At 42.4% G+C, this 24,432-nt stretch overlaps 1 protein-coding gene across 1 annotated transcript; it reads right to left on the reverse strand.

The window, feature by feature from the left end:
* On the reverse strand, positions 22,474-24,041 carry LOC100157349 (olfactory receptor 13A1). Its single transcript, XM_021073970.1, has one exon. The coding sequence runs from the start codon at positions 23,929-23,931 to the stop codon at positions 22,915-22,917; it is 1,017 nt and encodes a 338-aa protein (XP_020929629.1). The 5' UTR covers positions 23,932-24,041; the 3' UTR covers positions 22,474-22,914.

Here is a 24,432-nt window from a genome sequence, read left to right on the forward strand (position 1 = left end):
CAGAAAAAGAAATTAAGAAAAGAGTCTTATTTACAATTGACTCCAAAAGAATAGAATACCAAGGAATAAACTTACCCAAGGAGGTAAAAAGCCTGTACTTGGAAAAATAAAAGATCCTCAAGAACGAAATTGAGGATGGCACAAACAGATGGAAAGCTATACTGTATTCATTGACTGGAAGGAGTTAATAGTGTTCAAACGACCATATTATCCGAGGCATTCTACACATTCAAAGAAATCCCTATCAAAAGATCGATAGTATTTTTTCCGCAGAACCAGGACAAGTAATTTTTATAGTTGTATGGAAACACAAAAGACCCCAAATAGCCAAAACAATCTTGAGGGAGAAGAGCACAGCTGGCGGTACCACGATTCCTGATGTCAAACGATACTACAAAGCCACAGTAATCAAAACGGTGTGGTACTTGTACAAAAACAGACATAGATCATAGAACAGAATAGAAAGCCCAATAAGAAAGCCTCACTTAAATGGTCAATTAATCTGCAACAAAGAGGAAAGGTTGTACAATGGATACAAGACGGTCTCATCAATAAGTGGTGATGGGAAAACTGGTCGGCTCCTTGTAAAAGAATGAAATTAGAACATTTTCTCAGACTGTATACAATAAATGGATTAAGGGCCTAACTGCAAGATTGGAAGCCATGAAACTCCTAGAAGAAAAGACAGGCAGAACACTCTGACAGAAATCGTAGCAATATTCTTTTGGATCTGTCTCCTACGGCAAAGCAAACAAAAGGAAAAATAAACAAACAGGGCCTAATGAAACTTAAAACCTTTTGCATAGCCAAGAAAGCCCTCAAGGAAAAGAAAGACAACCTGCCGAAAGGGAGATAGTATTTGAAAGTGATATGACAGGTCGGGGTCAATATCTTAAATATATAAACAACCTTATACAACTCAATATCAAAAAAGCAAACAACTCAAGTAAAAAATGGGAGAAGACATGAGTTGATATTTTACAAAGAAGACGTACGGGTGGCCACCTGGCACTTGAAAACATGCTTGACATTCCCAGTCATCACAGAAATGCAAATCAAAACCACAATGGGATATCACTTCACACCTGTCAGAATGGCTATTATTAAACTGACAACAAATAACAAGTGTTTGTGAGGGTGTGGAGAAAAGGGAACCCTCCTACATTGTTGGTAGGAGGGTAAATTTTGTGTATCCCTTATGGGAATCACTGTGAAGTTTCCTCAAAATACTTAAAATAAAACCATCATATGATCCAGCTCACCCCTGGGTGTATATCCTAAGAAAATTGAAACACTCATTTGAAAAAACGCAGGCACCCCAATGTCCCTAACAGCACTATTAACAATAGCCAAAAGTGGAAGCAACCTACATGTCCAGCAACAGATGAATGGATAAAGAAGATATGGTTCACATATACTATGGAATACTTCTCAAACTTAAAAAGAATACAATTTTGTCATTTGCAACAACATGGGTGGACTTAGAGGGTATTATACTAGTGAAATAAGCCAGATAGAGAAAGACAAATACTGTATGTTATAATGTATATGTGAAAACTAAGAAATAACAGAAACTAGTGAATATAGCAAAAAACCAGATTCATAAATGTACAGAACAAATTAGTTGTTACCAGTAGGGAGAGGGAAGGAGGAATTGGCAATACATGGATAGAGGATTAAGAGGTACCGTCTACTATGTGTAGAACAAGTAAGCTACACGAAATAATGATAGCACGAGGAATACAGCCAGTATTTTGTACCAACATTACGCATTCGGTAGAGAATTCTAAAGGGATATATACACTAGATGTGAGGCAAGGTTAGCCACAGAACAAAGGCTATGCTAGACAACTCTGAAATCAGTTAGCAATAACCTTAAAAACAACTAACAAATCAGCAAGTCCACGAATTTCCTACCAGAAAGAGCCTAATACACGTTAAATAAATACTACAAAAGTAAGCAATGAACAACTTAAAATCACCATGTTCACTTTCCACTCAAGAACATTAGACAAAAGAAAGAAACAACAAAAAATGTGTAACATAGGCAGGAGTAAAATCAGTCAACAGAAACAGACTCCTAAATGATACGGATGGTGGAATTCGTGAAAATGGCATTAAAACAGCTATTGTAAAGATACTTCTTTAAAAAAAATTATTACAGTTGATTTACAACATTCTGTCAATTTCCGCTGTACAGCAAAGTGACCTATACATATATGTACCTTCTTTCCCTCACATTATCCTCCATCATGTCCCAACACAAGAGACTAGATGTAATTCCCTTTGCTATACAGCAGGACCCCATTGCTTCTCCACTCCAAATGCAATAGTTTGCATCTACTAGCCCCAAACTCCAAGCCCATCTCACTCCTTCCTGCTCCCCCTGGGCAACCACACATCTGTTCTCCACGGCCATGGGATGGTTTCTTTTCTGTAGAAAGGTTCATTTGTGCCATATATTAGACTCCGCATATAAGTGATTTCACATGGTATCTGTCTTTGCTTTTTGATTTACTTCGCTTAGTATGAGAGTCACTAGTTCCATCTGTGTTGCTGCAAATGGCATTATTTTGTTCTTTTTTATGGCTGAGTAGTATTTCATTGTGTATATGTACCACATCTTCTAAATCCAGTCATCTGTCGTTGGACATTTAGGTTGTTTCCATGTCTTGGGTATTGTGAAACGTGCGGCAATGAATGTACAGGTGCATGCATCTTTTTCAAGGAAAGTTTTGTCCAGGTATATGCCCAAGAGTGGGGTTTGTAGGTAATAAGGTGCTCTATATTTAGTTTTCTGAGGTACCTCCACACTGTTTTCCATAGTGGTTGTACCAAATTACATTCCCACCAACAGTGAAGGAGGGTTCCCTTTTCTCCATACCCTCCCCAGTCGTTGTTACTTATGGGCTTATTAATGATGGCCCCTTCTGACTGGGGTGAGGTTTTGATTTTCATTTCTCTCATAATTAGTGATGTTGAGCATTTTTTTCATGTGCCTTTTGGCCATCTGTAGATCTTCTTTGGAGAAATGTCTATTCAGGTTTTCTGCCCATTTTCCAATTGGGTTGGTGGTACGTTTTAGAGATCAAGCCCTTGTCAGTTGCATTCTTATAAACTATTTGCTCCCGTCCTATAGGTTTTATTTATTTTTTTTCCTTTTTAAGGTTTCGTTTTCTGTGCAAAACCTTGTCAGTTTGATTAGGTGCCATTGGTTTACTCTTGCTTTTATTTCTATTGCCTTGGGAGACTGACCTAAGAACTCATTTGTACAGTTGATGTCAGAGGATGCTTTGCCTATGTTCTCTTCTAGGAGTTTTGTGGTGTCTTGTTTTACATTTAAGTCTTTAAGCCACTTTGGCTTTATTTTTGTGCATGGTGTGAGGGTGTGTTCTAGTTTCATTGATGTAAATATATTTCTTTGCTAGTAATTGAAGGGAAAACTCAAAGATATGCAAAATGCTATACATGAAATAAAAAATTCACTGAGAGCTTTCTTGACTGCCTGCTTGCAACTCTTACAAGCGTCCTATCCTAATAAGTTTGTTTCTTGCCTATCACTTTGTCTCTGGCTGAATTCCTTCTGTGTGGAGGCATAAAGAACCTGAGCCTCGAACCTGTCCAGACATGGAACTCTTTTTATTTCCCTGAACCAGACCTTGGCATTGTTGGAACATGGATGGAACAGAAAGAGACTTGGTGTCAGACACAACTGAGATGAATGCCAGCTTCATCTCTTTAAAAAGATGTGGCTTGAGGGTCAAGATGGAGGAATAAGACCTCACGCTCACCTTCTCCCATAAACACATCAAAAAACCACATCTATGTGTAAAATGACTCAGGCAGCATATCTACTGAATGCTGGCAGAAGAGCTTAAACCTCCAAAAAGGGCAAGAAACTCTTGACACAACTGGGTAGAACAAAAGAAAGAGAGAGAGAGAGAGAGACAAAAGGAATCCGGATGGGACTGGCATTCCTGAGAGGGAGCTGTGAAAGAGAAAAGGAAGCCCTGCCGGGGTCCAGCTCCAGTGGCCAGGGATGTGCACCCTGTCGGAGATGGACGGTGTGGGCGAAGGCACACGGAGACGGCCTCTTTGTCCCTTCTTTCAGGGCACTGGACTGCTCAAATTTTATTGGCATAGATGATTGTCTTATAAGACAGTTTTTAATTACATCACAGTGTTAAAAGTACACCCAAAGGTCAAGTTCTAAAGGTTAACTCCCAGATTATGCTTTCTAAAAGGCTACAGACATAAGGACTTGGCATTCACAAGTCTTGTTTTTAGAGTAGTACTTAGCGATAAAGCGTCATGGCAGGAGGACAGTATGAGAAAAGTAGCTTCAGTAGCTATCACCTAAAAGTTTTTAAAATCAGGGACAACTCTCATAGCTAGGTTTCTTTGTCCATGAATAATATAAGTCGAACTTTATCTAAGTCTGTAATACATTCCAACTTCTAAAGCTTACAGTATAACCAGTTAGGAGAATAAACACTATGTTTTTAATTAAATTGGATTTGAATAGGGGAAAGTGCTTCAGGATGAAATTCTTATTATATTATTGTTGTAATTCTGTTAAATCACAAATCACCACAGGAAAATAAGAATAATAAGCAAATAACAGGAAAGACTGAGGAAAAACTGAATAACAAGTAAATAACAGAAAAGACTAAGTCATCCATGGAACAATCCCCACTCAGCAATGCAGAATGGAAATTGTTTTCTGGAAAACCTAGTTCCCCACCAATGTCAGCGGGCGAGCCTTATTGTCTTCTAGGGCCTGTCCTTGGAATTGCACCGTGCAGGCAGGCATCCCCTTGTTTAGGAGCCTGCCCTGGGAATTGCACCATTCAGACAGGCCCCTTTTCCTGATTAGGAGCCTGTCCTCAGAACTGCACCGTCCAGGCAGGCCCCTTTTTATGATTAGGAGCCTGTCCTCGGAATTGCACCATTCAGGCAAGCTCCCTTCCTTGGCTCCTTGTGTCTTCTCAGCTCCCCGTAAACCCCCGTCTTGGGAAGCCACCTAACCAATGGGGAGATCAGCTGAACCGGAGGGACCTCAGAGTTGCCGAGAACAGTGCAGCAGCCTGACTTGGAGGGCAAAGCAGACTGAGAGCCACACAGGTCATCTGCACCACTGCCTGGACACCACTGCCTGAGACGCTAGGGCAGGGGCTGGGCATTGAGGCTCAGGCTCCAGAGGTCAGTCCCAGGGAGAGGACTTGGGTTGGCTGTGTGGGGTCAGCCTGAGGAGCCAAGGAGCAGTGTGCCATGGGCTGGGGAGTGGAACACCCGGGCAGAGGGCACCCGTGAGAAGGTCTGGGCCAACGGGAGAAGCAAGGTGCCATTCTTAGGGAGGGTGAGAGGAGGAGGGTGGACTCCCATAGGAATCTCCCTGCACAGGCTCAGGCTCTCAGAGGGCAGGGCACCCCTGGTGTAGGCTATGGGTGGTGAGAAGCCACATGCTCGGGCTACAGGAGACCAGGCTCTTCTTGCACAGGTGCGGGTGGCTGGGCATCTCTTGCGTGGGCTAAGGGCATGCAGGGGGCTAAGTGCAACATTATGCCTCTTGCATGATCTACAGGCAGCAGGCATGGACCATGGTGGTCTCAGGGGCCAGAGGGTAGTGTGACCTTCCACCACTGAGGGCCGGTGAGTGGGCTTCACCTGCAGCCTCAGTCACCTCAGGGGTTGGCAAAGGAAAAAAAAAGGGGGTGGGGGGCACTGCAACCAAGCACCACACGCTGTTGTTCTCACTACTACCCTGGGAACACTCCACCCCCCCCCCACAGCTGCCACTGCCAAACGCTCTGGGCAGTGCCGAGATGCTTGCTCGTGGTCCCTTCCCAGGAATCTACAGCTAGGAGCAGCACCTCCTGTGGGGGCTAAGCTGGATGAGGTGCCTCTTGCAAGGTCTACAGGTGATGGGTGCAAACCACTGCAGTTACCTCTGATTCCAGAGGTGGGCGTGGTCCGCCACCACTAGGGGTCCATGAACAGACACTACTTGTGGACCTAATCACCTCAAGGGCACCACAGAGGAGGGTATTGTGGCCAAAAACCACCTGTTGCCACTCTCACACCTCTGGGAGCACACTGGCCCTACTACTGCCACTGCCAAATGTTCTGGGCAGTACCCACAGGCTTGATCTCTGTCACTTCCTGGGATCCTGCAACTAGGAGCAGCCTGTGAAGCCCCTCCTATGTGGGCTAAGTGAGACAGGGTGCTTCTTGCATGGTCTGCAGATGGTGGGGGCAAACCACTCCAGTCATCACAGACTCCAGAGGTGGGCATGGCCCACCACCACTAGGGGTCCCTGCACAGGCACCAGTTATGGCTCCACTCCCCTCAGAGGAGGGCACTGCAATTGAGCACTACATGTTGTTGCTCTCACTCCCCTGGGAACTCACACACTCTGCTGCTGCCACTGCCAAATGCTCTTGGCGCCTTGTAAATCTGCCTCCCTGGAAACACACTCAGCACCCTGGGGATAACAGCCTGCTCACATTGAAGAAAGAGATGCAGATATTCAAACTGCCATGCCAAAAATAAATCATAACCCCCACAAAATACGAAGGGGCTCTCTAGCATATAGTAGTAGCACTCCAAGACTACCTAAACTCACAGAAAGAGAAAAACATAAGCAAGACGAAGAAACTCAGGAACCGTTCCCAGTTAAAGGAGCAGAAGAATTCACCCAAAGCAGCAAACAATGGAGCAGACCTCTGCCAACAGACATTGAGTTCAAAAGGGAGATAGCAAAAAACCCAAAGGAATCGGGCTGAATATCAAGGAATTAAGAGCGGGTAGGAACAGTAATGCAGATTCCTTTAGAAAGGAACTACAAAATATAGGGAGGAACATAGAAAAATCAGAACATTCATTTTCAGAGACGCAAAGTGAGTTAAAGACACTAAAGAACAGAGTGACTCGTGCAGGAGAATGAATAAGTGACTTGGAAGATAGAATAATGGAAATCAGGCAGTCGGGACAGCAGACAGAAAACCAAATGAAAAAACATGAAACAATGGAAGACATCTGTGGGATAATATGAAGCAGGCCGGTTTACACATAATAGGAGTTCCAGAAGGAGAAGAGAAAGAAAAGGGATTGAAAATATATTTGAAGAAATTATGGCTGAAAACTTTCCAAATCTAAAGGAAACTGATATGAAGACACAGGAAGCACAGAGGGCCCCAAACAAGCTGAACCCAAATAGGACCACACCAAGACATAGTACAATAAATATGGCCAAAGTTAAAGATAAAGAGCAGATTCCAAAGGCAGCAAGAGAAAAGCAAAGCATCAATTCATTATAAGGGCACCCCCATAAGGCTATCAGCTGATTTCTCTGCAGAAACAATACAGGTCAGAAGGGAGTGGAAAGATATATTTAAAGTGCTGAAAGGAAAAATTTTGCAGCCTGGAGAGTTCCCGTAGTGGCACTGTGGTTAACGAATCCGACTAGGAACCATGTTGTTGCGGATTCGGTCCCTGCCCTTGCTCAGTGGGTTAACAATCCGTCATTTCCATGAGCTCTGGTGTAGGTTGCAGACGCAGCTCGTATCCTGTGTTGCTGTGGTTCTGGCATAGGCCGGTGGCTACAGCTCCGATTCGACCCCTAGCCTGGGAACATCCATATGCCACGGGGACGGCCCAAGAAATAGTAAAAAGACAAAAAAAAATTTTTGCAGCCTAGAATACTCTATCCAGCAAGAATATCATTTAAAATGGACAGGGAAATTAGGAATTTCTCCAACAAACAGAAGCTAAAAGATTATAGCAACACTAAACCCATTCTAAAAGAAGTCCTGAAAGGGCTTCTCTAAATAAAAAAAGTAAGAAGAAATAGGATGGAGGAAAGCACAATTGGAAATTGGAAATCTATCATTTAAATAAGCCAGCATAGAGGTCTAAAAGGGGGGGGGGGATGCTGTAAAACCAACGATAAACAAAAGGAACAGCAAAAGGACAAATATGATGATGTTAAAAAAAAAAGGACTTCAAAATCACAAGATGTGGAAGGAAATTAAGAAAATATGGGCTCTTTGTTTTTTAATAATGCGTTTGAGCCTATATGACTATCGGGCTAAAGCAAGCAGATGTTGGAAGGGGTTAACATACTTTAAAAACAGGGCAACCACAAATCAAAACCAAACATTACATTCACAAAAACTAAAAAGAAAGTACCCAAGCATAAAATAAATATAAATCATCCAACCAAAAATAAAAAAAAAATAGAAAGGAAGAAAGGAGAAACATATAATGAACTGGAAAACAAGGTTTAAATTGGCAATAAGTACATATCCATCAATAATTACCTTAAATATCAATGGACTGAATGCTCCAATCAAAACACACAGAGTGGCAGATTGGACACAAAAGCAAAAACCTACAATCTGCTGTCTACAAGACACTCACCTTAGGGCATAGGACACATATAGATTGAAAGTGAGGGGATGGGAAAAGATATTTCATGCCAATGGCAAGACAGGTAAGCAGGAGCTGCAATATTCACATCAGACAAACCAGACTTTAAAATGTAGGCCATAAAGAAAGACAAAGAAGGACCCTATTTACTGGTTAAAGGATCCATTCAAGAAGAGGATATTACAATTGTCAATATATACGCCCCTAATATAGGAGCACCCAAATACCTACAACAAATACTAACAGACATAAAAGGAGAAATTGATGGGACTACCATCATAGTAGGAGACTTAACACCCCACTCACATCAATGGACAGATCCTCTAGAGAAAAAAACAATTAGGCAACAGAGATCCTAAAGGACACAATAGAAAAATTAGACTTAATGGGCATTTTCAGGACCTCACATCCAAAAAAATCAGAATACACATTCTTCTCAAGTGCACGTGGAACATTCCCAAGGATTGGCCTCATACTGGGGAACAAAACCAATCCTAACAAATTTAAGAGTATAGAAATTATTTCAAGTATCTTCTCTGACCACAATGGCATGAAACTAGAAATCAACCACAGGAAAAGAAATGAGGAAATCAAGAAGGAAATTAAAAAATACCTCGAGACAGATGATAATGAAGACACAACCACTCAAAATCTATGGAATGCTGCAAAAGCTGTGCTCAGAGGGAAGTTCATAGCAATACATGCCTTCCTCAAAAAAAGATGAAAAATCTCAAATCGACAACTGAACCCATCACCTAAACGAATTAGAAAAAGAAGAACAAACAAAACCTAAAGTCAGCAGAATAAAGGAAATGATCAATATCACAGAGAAAATCTTCAAGCGTATTTTCAATCCAATTTCTTTTTTTTCCCACCTTCTGAAATCCCTATTATGCATAGATCGGTCTGTGTTATATTATCTCATAGGTCTCTTACATTGCTTTCATGTTTTTTTCATTTGGTTTTCTGTCTGCTGTCCTGACTGGATTATTTCCATTATTATGCCTACCAAGCCACTTATTCATTCCTCTGCATGCTTCATTCTGCTCTTTAATGCCTTTAATTCAGCTTGCAATTTTGCAAAGGAATTTTTAAAAAAATTGTCCTGGATCCCTCTTACATTATCTAGCTCCTTTCTAAAGTAATCTGCACTACCATTCAGACCGGCTCTCAATTCCTTCAGCAATTTCACTATCTCCTTTTGAACTCAGTGTCTGTGAGATTGCAGAGGCCTGTTTCATTGTTTGCTCCTTCAGGGGACCTGTCCTGTTCTCTTAACTTGGAATGGGTCCTGAATTTCTTCATTTCAATTATATTTTCTCATTCTGTGAGTTTAGGGAAAACGACTTGGACATGGAAGGCTATTTATATGTGAGAGCACCCGTGGGTAGCTTGTGAGGGCTTACTTCCATGGCATGTGGAACTTTTCAGGCCAGGAATTAAACACATGCCACAGCAGCAATCCAAGTCACTGCATGAAAATGCCCAAGGTGCCACAGGGGAACGCTCTCTCTCTCTCTCTCATTTTCCTGAATCGCTCATAAAGCCTTACTTGTTTGTTTCATTATTTCCCACAGGTTTCATATGATTTTTCCGTCTTTTTCATTTTTTTCTCATGTTTGCTCTATTATCCATGTTCCGTGTAGCCTTGCATTGCTATCTGTGCATTTAACTTCCCTTTTGTTTTCCTCATTGATCCATTGGGCTTCTTTAGTAGTATGTTGTTTAGTCTCCATGTAGTCAGTAGTTTTGTGCCCTGGAATGTGGTCAGTCCTTGAGAATGTTCCATGTGCATCTGAAAAGAATATATATTATGTTTTTTCCTAATGGAATGTCCTGAAAATATCAAGACTAAGTCTTCTATTGTGTCATTTAGCATCTCTGTTGCCTCATTGATTTTCTATCTAGAGGATCTGTCCAAATGATGAGAGTAGGGTGTTCAAATCTGCTACTATTAATGTATTCCCATCAATTCCTCTTTTTTTTTTGTCTTTTTGCCTTTTCTAGGGCCACTCCTGTGGCATATGGAGGTTCCAAGGCTAGGGGTCCAATCAGAGCTGTAGCCACCAGCCTACACTAGAGCCACAGCAACTCAGGATCCGAGCCGCATCTGCAACCTACACCATAGCTCACAGCAACGCTGGATCCTTAACCCACTGAGCAAGGCCAGGGATCGACCTGCAACCTCATGGTTCCTAGTCAGATTTGTTAACCACTGTGCCATGATGGGAACTCCCTCAATTCCTCTTTTTATTTTATTTTATTCCTCTGTTAGTATTTGTTGCGTGTATTTGGGTGCTCCTATATTAGGGACATATATATTGACAATTGCAATATCTTCTTCTTTTTCTTTTTTTTTTTTTGTCTTTTTGGTTTTATGGAGGTCCCCAGGCTAGGGTTCAATTGGAGCTGTAGCTGCTGGCCTACACCAGAGCCACAGCAACGTGGGATCTGAACGGCATCTGCAACCTGCACCACAGCTCACAGCAATGCCAGATCCTACTAAGCAAGACCAGGGATCGAACCCACATCCTCATGAATGCTAGTCAGGTTCGTCAACCACTGAGCTGTGACGGGAATGCCAATATCCTCTTCTCAAATTGATCCTTTCTTCATTAAATACTATCCTTCTTTGTCTTTCTTTATGACCTTTGTTTTAAAGTCTATTTGGTCTGATATGAGTATTGCAACTCCTGCTTTTCTGTCTTTCCATTCACATGAAACATCTTTTTCCATCCCCTCCCTTTCAATTTATATGTGTCCTTTGCCCTAAGGTGAGTCTCTTGTAGGCAGCATATTGTAGAACCTTGTTTCTTTTATCCAGTCCACTACTCTATGTCTTTTGACTGGAGCATTCTATCCATTGACATTTAAGGTAATTATTGATAAGTATGAATTTATTGCCTTATTTTTTTTGTCTTTTTAGGGCCACACCTGTGACCTATGAAAGTTCCCAGGCAAGGAGTCAAATCGGAACTGTACATGCTGGCCTATGCCACAGCCACAACAACACAGAACCTGAGCCATGTCTGCGACCTACACCGCAGCTCATGGCAATGCTGGATCCTTAACCCACTGAGTGAGGCCAGGGATCGAGCCTGTATCCCCATGGATGCTAGTCGGGTTCTTTACCACTCTGCCACGATGGGAACTCCCTACTGCCATTTTAAAACCTGTTTTCCTGTTGATTCTATGTTACTCCTTTGTTCCTTTCTTTTTTTGGTTGGATGCTTTCCTTTTATTTTATGCTTATATCCTCTCTGTCTCTGTCTCTGTCTCTGTCTCTGTCTCTGTCTCTCTCTCTCTCTCTCTTTTTATTTTGTTTGTTGGTTGCCCTGTTTTTCAAGTAGGTTAACACATTCTTATATCTGCTTGTTTCAGCCTGATAGTCATACAGACTCAAACACATTCTAAAGAATAGGAAGAAGAATCTTGAATTTTTTACTCTCCTTCCCCACATTTTATGATTTTGATGTCCTTTTTACATCTTCATGTTTATCCTCTTGCTTTTCCTTCTGTTTATAGTAATTTACAAAAATACAATTTTTTTTCTTTTAGATTTGTGTACTGCCTTATTTAAGTGATTATTTTCCAGTTTTCTAGGCTACACATGTTTCCCTTTCCAAACTTTGAATATATCCTGCCACTCTCTTCTGGCTGTAGTGTTTCTGCAAAGAAATCAACTGATAGCCTTATGGGGGTTCCCTTATCATTAACTCTGGGTGCCTTTAAAATCATGTCCTTATCTTTAACTTTTGCCATTTTTATTTAAATATATCTCAGTGTGGGTCTGCTTCAGTACAACTTGTTTGGGGCCCTCTGTGTCACCTGTATCTTGATCCATGTTTCCTTTAGATTGGAAAGTTTTGGCCATAATTTCTTCAAATATATTTTCAATCCCCGTTTCTTTTTCTTCAACTTCTGAAATTCCTATTATGCATAGATTGGTCAGCTTTGTATTATCCCATAGATTTCTTATATTGCTCTCATGTTTTTTTGTTTGGCTGGTTGGTTTTCTGTCTGCTGTCCTGATTGGGTGATTTCCATTATTCCTTCTTCCAAGTCACAAATTTGTTCCTCTGCATGATTCATACTACACTTCAATGACATTAACTCAGCTTGCAATTCTGCAAATGAATTTTTTAAATTTTTCTTGGCTTCTTCTTATATTTTCCAGTTCCTTTTTAAAGTAATCTGCGTTATGTTTCATATCCGCTGCTAATTCCCTCAGCAATTTCACTATCTCCTTTTGAGCTCAGTGTCTGTTAGACTGCAGAGGTCTGATTCATGGTTTGCTTCTTTGGGGGACTTGTCCTGTTCTTTTAACTTGGAATGGGTCCTGAACTTCTTCATTTTGCTTATATTTTTCTTATTCTGTGAGTTTAGGGAATACAACTCCTGGAGACATGGAAGGCTGTTTATACGTGAGAGCATCCCTGGGTAGCTTGTGAGGGCTTACTTCCATGGCGTGTGGAAGTCCTCAGGCCGGGAAACAAACCCATGCCACAGCAGCAATCCAAGCCAAGGCAGTGACACTGCCAACTGTGCTTAAGGGAACTCGAGTTCTCTCCCTTTTTCCTGAATTTCCCCAAAGGCCTTATTGGTTCATTGTAATATTTACCATAAGTTTCGTGTGATATTTCAGTCTTTTTCATTTTTTCTTCTTTCTGTTCCTTTAACTGGCCAATTTCAAAAGACCTGTTTTTGATTCGTGGACTCTTTCTTCTGCATTGTCAACCCTGACGTTGAAGCTCTGCATTGAATTTCTGAGTTTTGACACGGTATTCTTTAGCGTAGTGTTTCTGTTTGATTTTAATGGATTTCCTTCATTATTAAACTTCTCTTTTTTTTATAATTGACTCCTAATTTCATTTCATCATCTATTGGTGTTCTCTTGCACCTCCTTGAACTACTTTAACATGATTATTTTTAAATCGTTCTTTTCCAGCAATTTATAGATTTCCATTTCTTTGGTATAAGTTTCTAAAGCTTCATTGCTTTCCTTTGGTGTTGTCATCTTTGCTGTATTATTCATGTTCTCTGTAGTCTTGCATTGCTATCTGTGCTTTTGAAAGAGCAAACGCCTATTCCAGTCCTTACAAACTAATTTCGGAAGTTAAAGACCTTCTCCTTTTAGGTCCCTGAGCTGACAGTATTGTTTGTAGGATCTAAGCAGAGTGGGTTGGAGCCACTTAAAGTCACAGAGTCACTGCTAAGGAAGCAGTAGGGTCTGCCATTGGTAGTGCTGGTAACAGGGTCCCACTTGGGTGGGTGTGGTTTCTCCCTGCTCTTTAGGTGGACAGGACTGTCTCGGAGATCTTGTTCAGTACAGCTAACACTGGAGCAAAGATTTGTTCAGGGTCTGCAGTCATTAGGCCTATTACCACGTTCAAAAATGTGTGTGACCTGGACAGGTCACTTACATGGGCAGACAGGAGTTCCCCAAAGGCAGCTGAGATGAAGTGCTACATAGTTACAGGGATTCCTTCTGGGACCACAGCTGACTCTGAGGTCCATGCCCCTGGTTCTGAGGCACAGGCTGGTGTACTTCCTGCCAGGTTCCTGTGTAGACATGACTCCCTTCTAATGAAATATGAGTGAGCAAGGTTGCAGGCCTGCTTAAGGATGCACAGTTGGAGTGAGAGCAGCAGATCTGCCTCCAGGAGCACAGACCTGCATGTCTCCATGAGGGACCCTAGACAAGCTGGAGCACACCCAACCTGCAGTTGGCAAGAGAATAGCCAAGTAACAAGGCCATTTCAGGATCTATGGTCAGACCAAGGTTAAAGAGTTTTCCTCAGGGACACAGAAAATCCTGTCTTCCTATGTGGAGCCAGGTTTGTCAGTTCATCCACACACCCTCAGTGTGAAATCCCACAACCTCTCCACTCATGTGTTCCCACCCCCATGTTTGCTCCACACTATCTTTAATTCCTCAAAACTCCCAATTACTCAAGCCTGACCTTCTTGACCTGCACCAAATTTTATTCCATCACCAGCTCCAACCATCCATGCATTCACTGGAAACTTGTAGACCATAGTCTGGCACCAAAATGCAATTTAGCCACAGGGGTGCAGTGATGGACTGGCTATATCTGCACCCTTCGTAGCACAGTTACTCAGCATACATATGGCAAAGGAAGCCACATTAGATTCTGCAGCAGCTCGGCCTTGTTTCCTCTTTGCACCCAGATCCTCAGTACTTCCACCTCCATCTGAGGTCCATCTGCTCTTCATCTCCTGATGCCACATCACTGGTCATGAGGACAATGATGTCCTGTACATTTACATTCCTGCCCCCATGGCCAGTGGACACTAAATGACGGGTTGGCATGGGGGACTGAAAGCCCACTCCCCTTACCTTGGCCAATTCTATGCTCCAGGGATCCCACTGGGATCAGGCTGAAACTTCACCCAAAACCAATCACACTCATGTTTGGCTTAGTATCCTTCCCTACCACAGGTTCCCTGGAGAATCTGATTAATAAACCACTTGCCCAAAGTACTACCTCCAGGTCAGCTTCTAGGAAGCCTTCCCAAGGCAGTGAAAGAATGGCTGCTAATGGCTGGCTGACAGGTGTTCAGACTAAGAAATGACTTGTCATTCAAGTGACCAGGAACACCAGTGGGGAACACATGTTGTGGGTGATGATGGACTTCTGGATGGGGTGTCTGGGGGCAAGCTTGTCCCCCTGCAGGGGAAGCAGCACTAGCTCACCAAGGATCAACATGGGTTCAGCACCTCCAAGAATGTTCACACACACCCTCTTTGACCCTTCCGAGTCCACCCTTCCTGGGAATTCCCTGTAAGAGGATGGACATCACTTTCAGTCCTGCTTTCAGAGAATCTCTTCCCACTATCTCTACCCTCCTGTGCCACTGGTTCCCCTCTCTGTCTACTTAAGCCTTTGGAGGACAGGTCTCCTTCCAAGGACCTGGACAAGTGATTCAGGCTGTCATACTGTGTTCTTTGCTTCTCTGATGTCCAAGCAATGGGAAAGCTTGCCACCTGGGTCCTAAAACCACACAATTGTGTGGCCCAATTCTAAGACCCCTAGCCACCCTAAATATTCCCAAATATTCCCTTCATAATCCTTAGAAAGTTAAGGATAAGAAAAAAAACCCCACAATATCATGTTTCAACTTTCTTTACTTACAGTGTATTTTCCTCTTAATTTACACTTTCTCATTGCCCAATATCTGATTAGATTGTAGACATCATTAATTATAGCAAATGTATTCATGACTTAGCAGGATTGACTGGTCCTTTGAACCAGAGTCTGTGTGATCTATTGAAGATATAATGGGAATGTAAAGCAAACATGACCTCTACTTTCAGTGAAATTACAGCCTACATCAACAGGAACATTTTAACCACATAATCACTCAAATTATCACTCAAAAGTACGAATATATGATCTCTAAAGAGAAATAGAGATCATGGCAAATTTCTCATGAAAATCCAAGCTAGAAAGAAAAGGATCAACAACACTGAAGTACTGAAAGAAAAAAAAAATCCTAGGAATTCCTTATCTAGCAAAAAACCTTTCAAATATGAGTGAAATATTTACATTAAATGTAAATGACCAAAACATCAGAATTAAAAGGAAGAGTTTTAGATAGGCATAGAAAGCATGTTGCCCACCAAAAAAGCACTTTAAAAAAATAAAAGCACAGTACATTATAAGGACGGAAGAAAGATATACCATGTTAACGGTGGCCAAAAGAAAAAAGTCGTGATACTGTCAATATCAGACCGTGTTAATTTCAGAGCACAAAAATATTGCCAGGGACTTAGAAGTCATCGTATAATCAAGAATTAGAATAAAGCCTGACAACTATCAAGACATTATATCCTTAAATGTTTATGCAGGTACACACAGAGTTTCAAAATACATGAAAAAATTGATAGAACTGCATGAGGTAATAGACAAATCCACAATTATCAAGGGATATTTCAAACCTCAGTAATTGATAGAAGTGGACAGAACACCAATATGGATATAGTAACTTGAACCACACCATCGCTACCTTGACTTCATTCATACTTAACAGAATGCACCACACACAATTACAGCAGAATACACATGCTTTTCAAGGGCATCAAAACACTCACCATGAAAAATCATACATAGACCATAAAATATGTCTCCACAAATTTTAAAGGATTTGTCATAGAAATTATGTGTGCTGACCACAATGCAGTTAAACCAGAGATGAATTTATCAGGAAAAACACCCAAATAATTTATTCATACCTGAATAATGCATTTCTGAGCATGGGTCAAATAAGAACTCAGAAAGTTAGACTGCATTTTAAACTTAATGAAAATGACAAGAAAACACATCAGGATATGTGGGATGCTGCTAAATAGTATCCCATTATATAAACATAATAATATTATCCCACCATTTAAAAAAAAGGAAACCCTACCATTTGTAACAGACCTTGAGGGCATTATGCCAACTGAAGGAAGTAGAGAAAGGTATATACCATATGATGTCACTTAAATGTGGAATCTAAACAAACAAGCATTTAAGTCTTTAAGCCATTTTGAATTTATTTTTGTGCATGGTGTAAGGGTGTGTTCTAGTTTCACTGATTTGCATGCAGCTCTCCAGGTTTCCCAGCCATTCTTGCTGAATAGACTTTCTTTTCCCCATTTTATGCTCTTGCCTCCTTCATCAAAGATTAATTGACCATAGGTGTCTGGGCTTATTTCTGGGTTCTCTATTCTGTTCCATTGGTCTATATGTCTCTTTTGGTACCAGTACCACACTGTTTTGATGACTGTGGCTTTGTAATATTGCCTGAGGTCTGGGAGAGTTGTGCCTCCTGGCTGGTTTTTGTTTGTCAGGATTGCTTTAGCAATTCTGGGCCTTTTGTGGTTCCATATAAATTTTTGGATTGTTTGTTCTAGTTCTGTGAAAACTGTCATGGGTAATTTGAGAGGGATCGCATTGAATCTGTAGATTGCTTTGGGTAGTACGGCCATTTTTACAAAAATACGAATTTTTCCAACCCAGGAGCATGGAATATCTTTCCATTTCTTTACATCTTCTTTGATTTCCTTGATTAATGTTTTATAGTTCTCGGCATATAAGTCCTTTGCCTCCTTGGTCAGGTGTATGCCCAGGTATTTGATTTTTGGGGGTGCGATGTTGAAAGGTATTGCGTTTTTGTATTCCTTTTCTAATGTTTCATTGTTAGTATACAGAAATGCGACTGATGTCTGAATGTTAATCTTATATCCTGCTACTTTGCTGAATTTGTTGATCAGTTCAAGTAGTTTTTGGGTGGAGGCCTTAGGGTTTTCTATGTATAGCATCATCTCCCCTGCATATGGTGACAGCTTTATCTCTTCTCTTCCTGTTTGGATTCCATTTATTTATTTATTTATTTATTTATTTATTTATTTATTTATTTATTTTAGTTTGTCTGATTGCTGTGTCTAGGACTTCCAGTACTATGTTGAAGAGCAGTGGTGAGAGTGGGCATCCCTGTCTTGTTCCAGATTTGAGTGGGAAGGCTTTCAATCTTTCTCCCTTGAGTACTGCATTTGCTGTGGGTTTGTCATAAGTGGCGTTGATTCTGTTAAGGAATGTTCCCTCTATACCCACTTTGGTGAGAGTTTAGATCATGAATGGATGCTGGACTTTGTCAAATGCTTTTTCTGCATCTATTGAGACGATCATATGGTTTTGACTTTTCTTTTGTTAATGTGGTGTCTGATGGTGATTGATTTGCATATGTTGATCCATCCTTGTGAATCTGGGATGAATCCCAGTTGGTCGTGGTGTATGATCTTTTTGATATGTTGTTGGATTTGGTTGGCTAAAATTTTGTTGAGAATTTTTGAGTCTTTATTCATCAAAGATTGGCCTATAGTATTCTTTGTTGGTGGTATCTTTGTCTGGTTTTGGACTTAGGGTGATGGTAGCATCATAGAATGTCTTTGGGAGTGTTCCTTCCTCTTCAATCTTTTGAAAAAGTTTAAGGAGGATGGGCAACAGTTCCGCTTTGTAAGTTTGGTAGAATTCACCTGTGAAGCCGTCTGGTCATGGGCCTTTATTTGTAGGGAGTGTTTTTATGACATATTCAATTTCATGTCTAGTGATCGGTCTGTTCCGTTGGTCTATTTCTTCTTGATTCAGGTTTGGTTTTCTGTAAGGTTCTGGAAAGTTGTCCATTTCTTCAAGATTGTCAAATTTGTTAGCATCAGTTGTTCATAGGATTCTTGTGTGGTTTTTTGTCTTTCTGCAGTATCCATTGTGATTTCTCCTTTTTCATTTATTTTATTTATTTGGGTGCTTTCTCTCCGCTTCTTGGTGAGTCTAGACAGAGGTTTGTCTATTTTGTTTACCTTTTCAAAGAACCAGCTCTTGGTTTTATTGATTGTTGCCTGTTGTTTTTTGAATCTCTATTTTATCGATTTCCTCTTTGATCTTTATCTTTTCCTTCCTTCTGCTGACTTTAGTATTTTTTTCTTCTTCTTTCTCCAATTCATTTAGGTGGTGGGTTAAATTGTCAATATGAGACCTTTCTTCTTTTTTGAGGAAGGCCTGTATTGGTATGGACTGCCCTCTGAGCATTGCTTTTGCGGTATCCCACAGATTTTGAGAGGTTTGTCTTTGTTATCATTTGTCTCGAGGTATTTTTTAATTTCTTTCTTGATTTCCTCATTGACCCTTTGGTTTCTTAGTAGCATGTTGTTTGGTCTCCATGTAGTTGGTTTTTTCTCATTTCTTTTCCTGTGGTTGATTTCTAGTTTCATGCCATTGTGGCCAGAGAAGATACTTGAAATAATTTCTATACTCCTAAATTTGTTGAGGTTAGCTTTGTGCCCCAATATGTGATCAATTCTTGAGAATGTTCCATGCGCACTTGAGAAGAATGTGTATTCTGATTTTTTTGGATGTAATGTCCTGAAGATGTCAATTAAGTCTAACTTTTCTATTGTTTCCTTTAGGATCTCTGTTGCCTTATTGATTTTCTGTCTAGAGGACCTGTCCATTGATGTGAGTGGAGTGTTAAAGTCTCCTACTATGACTGTATTCCCATCAATTTCTCCTTTTATGTCTGTTAGTAATTGCTGTATGTATCTGGGTGCTCCTATATTTGGGGCATGTATGTTGATGTTTGTAATAGCCTCTTCTTGGATGGATCCTTTAGCCATTAAATAGTGTCCTTCTTTGTCCTTCTTTATGGCCTTTGTTTTAAAGTCTGGTTTGTCTGATATGAGTGTTGCAACTCCTTCTTTCCTGTCTTGTCCACTGGCATGAAATATCTTTTCCCACCCCCTCACTTTCAATCTGTATGTGTCCTTTGTCCTAAGGTGAGTCTCTTGTAGACAGCAGATTGGAGGTTTTTGCTTTTCTTATCCAATCTGCCACTCTGTGTCTTTTGATTACAGCATTCAGTCTATTGACATTTAAGGTGATAATTGATAGATGCTTATTTATTGCCATTTTAACCTCGTTTTCCAGTTGATTCTATGATTCTCCATTCTCCCTTTCTTTTTTCTTTTCTTCTTCTTTTTTTTTTTTTTTTTTTTGGTTGGATGGTCTCCATTCATTTTCTGCTTGAGTACTTTTTTCATTTTTTTGTGAATTCATATTCGGTTCTGATTTGTGCTTGCCCTGATTTTAAGTATGTTAACCTCTTCCTATATTTGTGTGTGTTAGCCTGATAGTCCTGTAGGTTCAAACACTTCATTACCATAATAAAATTTTTAAAAAAGGAAAAGTAAAAACGAATCTCTTTATTTCCTTACTTCCCTTGCCCACATTTTATGATTTCGATGTCTTTTTTATTTTAAACATCTTCAAGATTACATCTGTATGCTGCCTTATTTGATTGCTCTTGTTTGTGGTTTCCTCCATCCTAGTTCTTCCTTTTTCTTTTAACTTAGAGAAGCCCTTTCAGTATTTGTTTTAGAATGGGTTTTGTATTGCTGTGTCCTCTTATCTTTTGTAGGTTGGAGAAATTTTTTATTTCCCCTTCCATTTTAAATGATATTCTTGCTGGATAGAGTACTCTAGGTTGCATATACTTTCCTTTCAGTGCTTTAAATATCTCTTGCCATTCCCTCCTGGCCTGTGGAGTTTCTGTAGAGAAATCAGCTGATAGCCTTATGGGGGTGCCCTTATAATTGACACTTTGCTTTTCTCTTACTGCCTTTAGAGGCCTCTATTCATCATTAACTTTTGCCACTTTTATTACAATGTGTCTTGGTGTGGGTCTATTTGGGTTCAACTTGTTTGGGGCGCTCTGTGCTTCCCGTATCTTGAAATCAGAATCCTTTAGATTTGGAAAGTTTCCAGTGATAATTTCCTCAAATGTATTTTCAATCCCCTTTCCTTTTCTTCTCCTTCTGGAATTCCTATTATGCATAGATTGGCCCACTTTATATTATCCCATAGTTCTCCTCTGTTGCTTCCATGTTTTTTCATTTGGCTTTCTGTCCGCTGTCCTGACTGAGTGATCTCCATTAGTCTATCCTCCACATCACTAATTCATTCCTCTGCATCATTCATTCTGGTTTTTACTGCCCTTAGCTCCATTTGTACCTCTGCAAATGAATTTTCTAGTTTTTCTTGGCTCCTCCTTCTATTTTCTAGTTCCTTTCTGAGGGGGTCTGTGTTACTGTTCGTGTCTTCTCTTAATTCCTTCAGTATCATCACCATCTCCCTTTTGAACTCCAAGTCTGTCACACTGCAGAGGTCTGTTTCATTGTTGACAGCTTTAGGTGTGCGCTCCTGTTGCTTTAACTGGGGGTGGTCCCTGAGCTTCTTCGTCCTGCTTGTTTTTTTCTTTTTTGTGGTGGAGGCGCACTCCCTGTGGTCAGGCAGGGTTTGCCCTGGCACTGCTATGTGGGCGAATGAAGAACTCTTAATTCCTAAATAAATAAATAAATAAAAAAACAAACAAAAAGAAAATACATAGAAAAAAGAGATCAGGTTTGAAGTCACCAGAGGCAGGAATTGGGTTGAAAGAAGGGAATGAAGGAGACAAAGAGTTGCAAATTCCACTCATAAGGTGAACAAGTAGTGGGGATGTAACATACAACATGGTGACTGTACTTAACAGTGTGTGTTTAAAGGTTGAGGAGAAAAGCACTTAAAAGCTCTTTTTTTAAAGACCACACCCATAGAATATGGAAGTTCCTGGGCCAGGGATTGAACCTGAACCTCCACAGTGACCTGAGCGACTGCAATCTGACTTTTAACCCACTGCACCACAGATGGAACTCCAGATCTTAAAACTTCTGATCACAAGGAAAAACAAACACTTTCTTTCTTTCTTTTTTCATTTTTGTCTGTATCTTTATGAAATAACGGATATTAACTAAACTCACTGTGGCAATTATTTCACAATAGGCGTATGTCAACCCATGATGCTGCACACACACTTACAGAGACCTATGTGTCAATTATAACGCAATAAAGCTGAAAGAATGAATAAATACACTCTTAAACACAGCTGTGGCTCTTCCGCCTGGATGGGGTTGAGGGATGAATATGTGGCATATGCCTGTGGAGTGAGGTCCCAATGGGCCTCCAGGTATGTGAGGGATGCCTCTGTTGGCTAAGTGTCAGCTAAGCAGTTACGGCAATGCTCTGGGTTTCAGAGGTGAGACTCTGACTGTAGCTCTATATTTGGAGACCACTGGCAAATACTAAGAAGAAATGCAGCTTTTATTATGGGCTTAAAGGAAAGGAGGGGCTCACATGAAGCACACCAAATCTCAGGGGCCAGCACAGAGGGTGGGACAAATAACAACGAGGAGACTGAGGAGGAAAGGGGCCCCTAACATAATAAGCCGCAGTGCTCTGTGTGAAGAAGCAAAAACAACCCTTTCCTGCTCTGGCAATGTCTCCTGGTAAAAGGATGAATGTGCCCTTTTCTGAAAGGAGAAAAGTAAGTAGAAGCACCCCTCTTGCTGCAGGTCCTTAGGTGGAAGGCTGGATGCCACCATGTGTCACAGTCTCTGTGGTGCCAGAACCAGGACCCCCCACCAACAGGAGTCTGGTTGGAGAATCAGGCTGTGGGTGGTGTGGCCCAGAGCAGGATACAGGGACCTGCCCATGCCAGAATGTGCCAGGCAGTGTGCACACTGGGCCAGCCAGACTCTGGGCACTCCCTCACCGCTGGAGCCCAGCTCTGGAATGGGAAGGGGCCAGCAGCACCCCTCAGGCAAGGTTCCAGGTGCCAGGTGCTGAGAAAACCAGGCTGCAAGGTGCTGGAGGGGGTCCACCCGGCCCAGCGTCCTGCTCTTCCTCCTGCCCCTGCTGGGTCTCCCCTGCCTCCTTCCTCCTGCAGCCCTGACAGCATCCACCCTTAGGGCCTTGGAAGGCTTAGTTCAGAGCCACCTGGAAAACCGGCAGTTCCTGCCGGACAGCGCATATCACCTAAGTGTATCACATTAACTTCCTTCTTGCTCTTTGATTCTCACTTCAGACTCTCCGCGTCTTACTATCAAATCAGCCCGTGAGCCTGCAAGGTCCATGCCGGCCACGGATGCAGGAAAACACCTTCCCGAGGGCCACTTTGACATCCTTGTTCCGCAGCGAGTAGATGAGGGGGTTCAGGGTGGGGCTGACTGCCGTGTACAGCACGGCAACCACTTTGCCGTTTTCCAGGGAGGAGCCAGAGCCCGGGAGGATGTAGGTGTAGATGACCGTGGAGTAGTACAAGGTGACCACCAAGAGGTGGGAGGAGCAAGTAGAGAAGGCCCGCTGCCTGCCCGTGGCGGAGCGCATGCGCACGATGCTGGCGATGATGTAGGCGTAGGACGCCAGGGTGAGCAGAAAGTTGACCACTCCAAAGTACACGTCCGCCAGGACCATCATGACGTTGTTCAGGGTGGTCGGGCTGCAGGAGAGCAGCAGCAGCGTGGGGATTTCACAGAGAAAATGCTGGATCTGATTGTGGCTGCAGAATGTCAGCCTTGTCATTAGCCCTGTGTGCACAGAAGTGCTCACCACACTGGCTGCCCACACGCTGCCTGCCAGCAGAGCACAGACCGGCCGGCCCATCAGCCTGCTGTAGTGCAGCGGGCGGCAGATGGCCACGTAGCGGTCATAGGCCATGACCGTCAGCAGCAGGAGCTCCGCCCCTAAACACCAGGTCAGGAAGAAGAGTTGGGTCATGCAGCCCTGGTAGGTGATGGTGCCACCCTTGAGTGCCAGGTTCTCCAGCAATTTGGGGACAACCGTAGAGGTGCAGACAATGTCTAAAATGGCCAGGTTGGTGAGAAAGAAGTACATTGGGGTATGGAGGCCTGGGTGCAGGCTGATGGCGGTGACAATGAGGGCGTTCCCTGCAAGAGCCCCCAGGTAAAGGAGGAGGAACATGGCCAGGAAGAGAATGCGTGGCCCAGGCTCCTCCGAGAAGCTCTGCAGGACAAACTCCTCCACGGCGGTGCCGTTGTTTGCAGTCCTCTGGGGGGTGAGCCCCTGCAGCCTCTGGGAAACAGCCAGCCCGGCCCAGGGAGGCATGGGGCGGTGGGGCGGCGCTGAGAGAGTGTGTGGTGTTGGCAGCTCTGTTGCAGAAAGCACATAATTAAGACATCAGGCAAGGTCCCTGTGCCCAGGGAGACATGCAGAGAACTAACTCCACTCTGGAGCCCCTGGTGGCCCCTACTACCCCACAACCTCCCCCCCCCAGCCTCACCAGAGCCTGCATCACTCCCTGAGCCACACAGGAGGGGCACCGTGAGCCTTCCTACCTTGATGTGGGGCATGTCCAACAGGATCCACACACCTGGAAGCTCTCTGTTGCAGGTGAGCTGAGCCTGTTACCATGTGGGCTTGTCCCCGTTCACAAGCCAGCACAGGATTCCTGATTCCCTAAAGGAAAACCCATCAGCCGGAGTCAGGCCTCCAGACCAGGAGGGAATTCTCACTCTTGGTGGCAGCAAAATGTGTGCCCAGGCGGGGAATACAGAGTCGGGGTGAGGTGCGAGTGTTTGGGGGCTCAGCCTGGGTTTGGCCCAGGTA

This window comes from Sus scrofa, chromosome 14, assembly GCF_000003025.6.
Source record: "Sus scrofa isolate TJ Tabasco breed Duroc chromosome 14, Sscrofa11.1, whole genome shotgun sequence".
NCBI classification, from domain to species: Eukaryota; Metazoa; Chordata; class Mammalia; order Artiodactyla; family Suidae; genus Sus; species Sus scrofa.

What these genes read in the sequence shown, in the direction of transcription:
- LOC100157349 (XM_021073970.1), bottom strand. Translation starts at nt 23,931, where the DNA reads ATGCCTCCCTGGGCCGGGCTGGCTGTTTCCCAGAGGCTGCAGGGGCTC.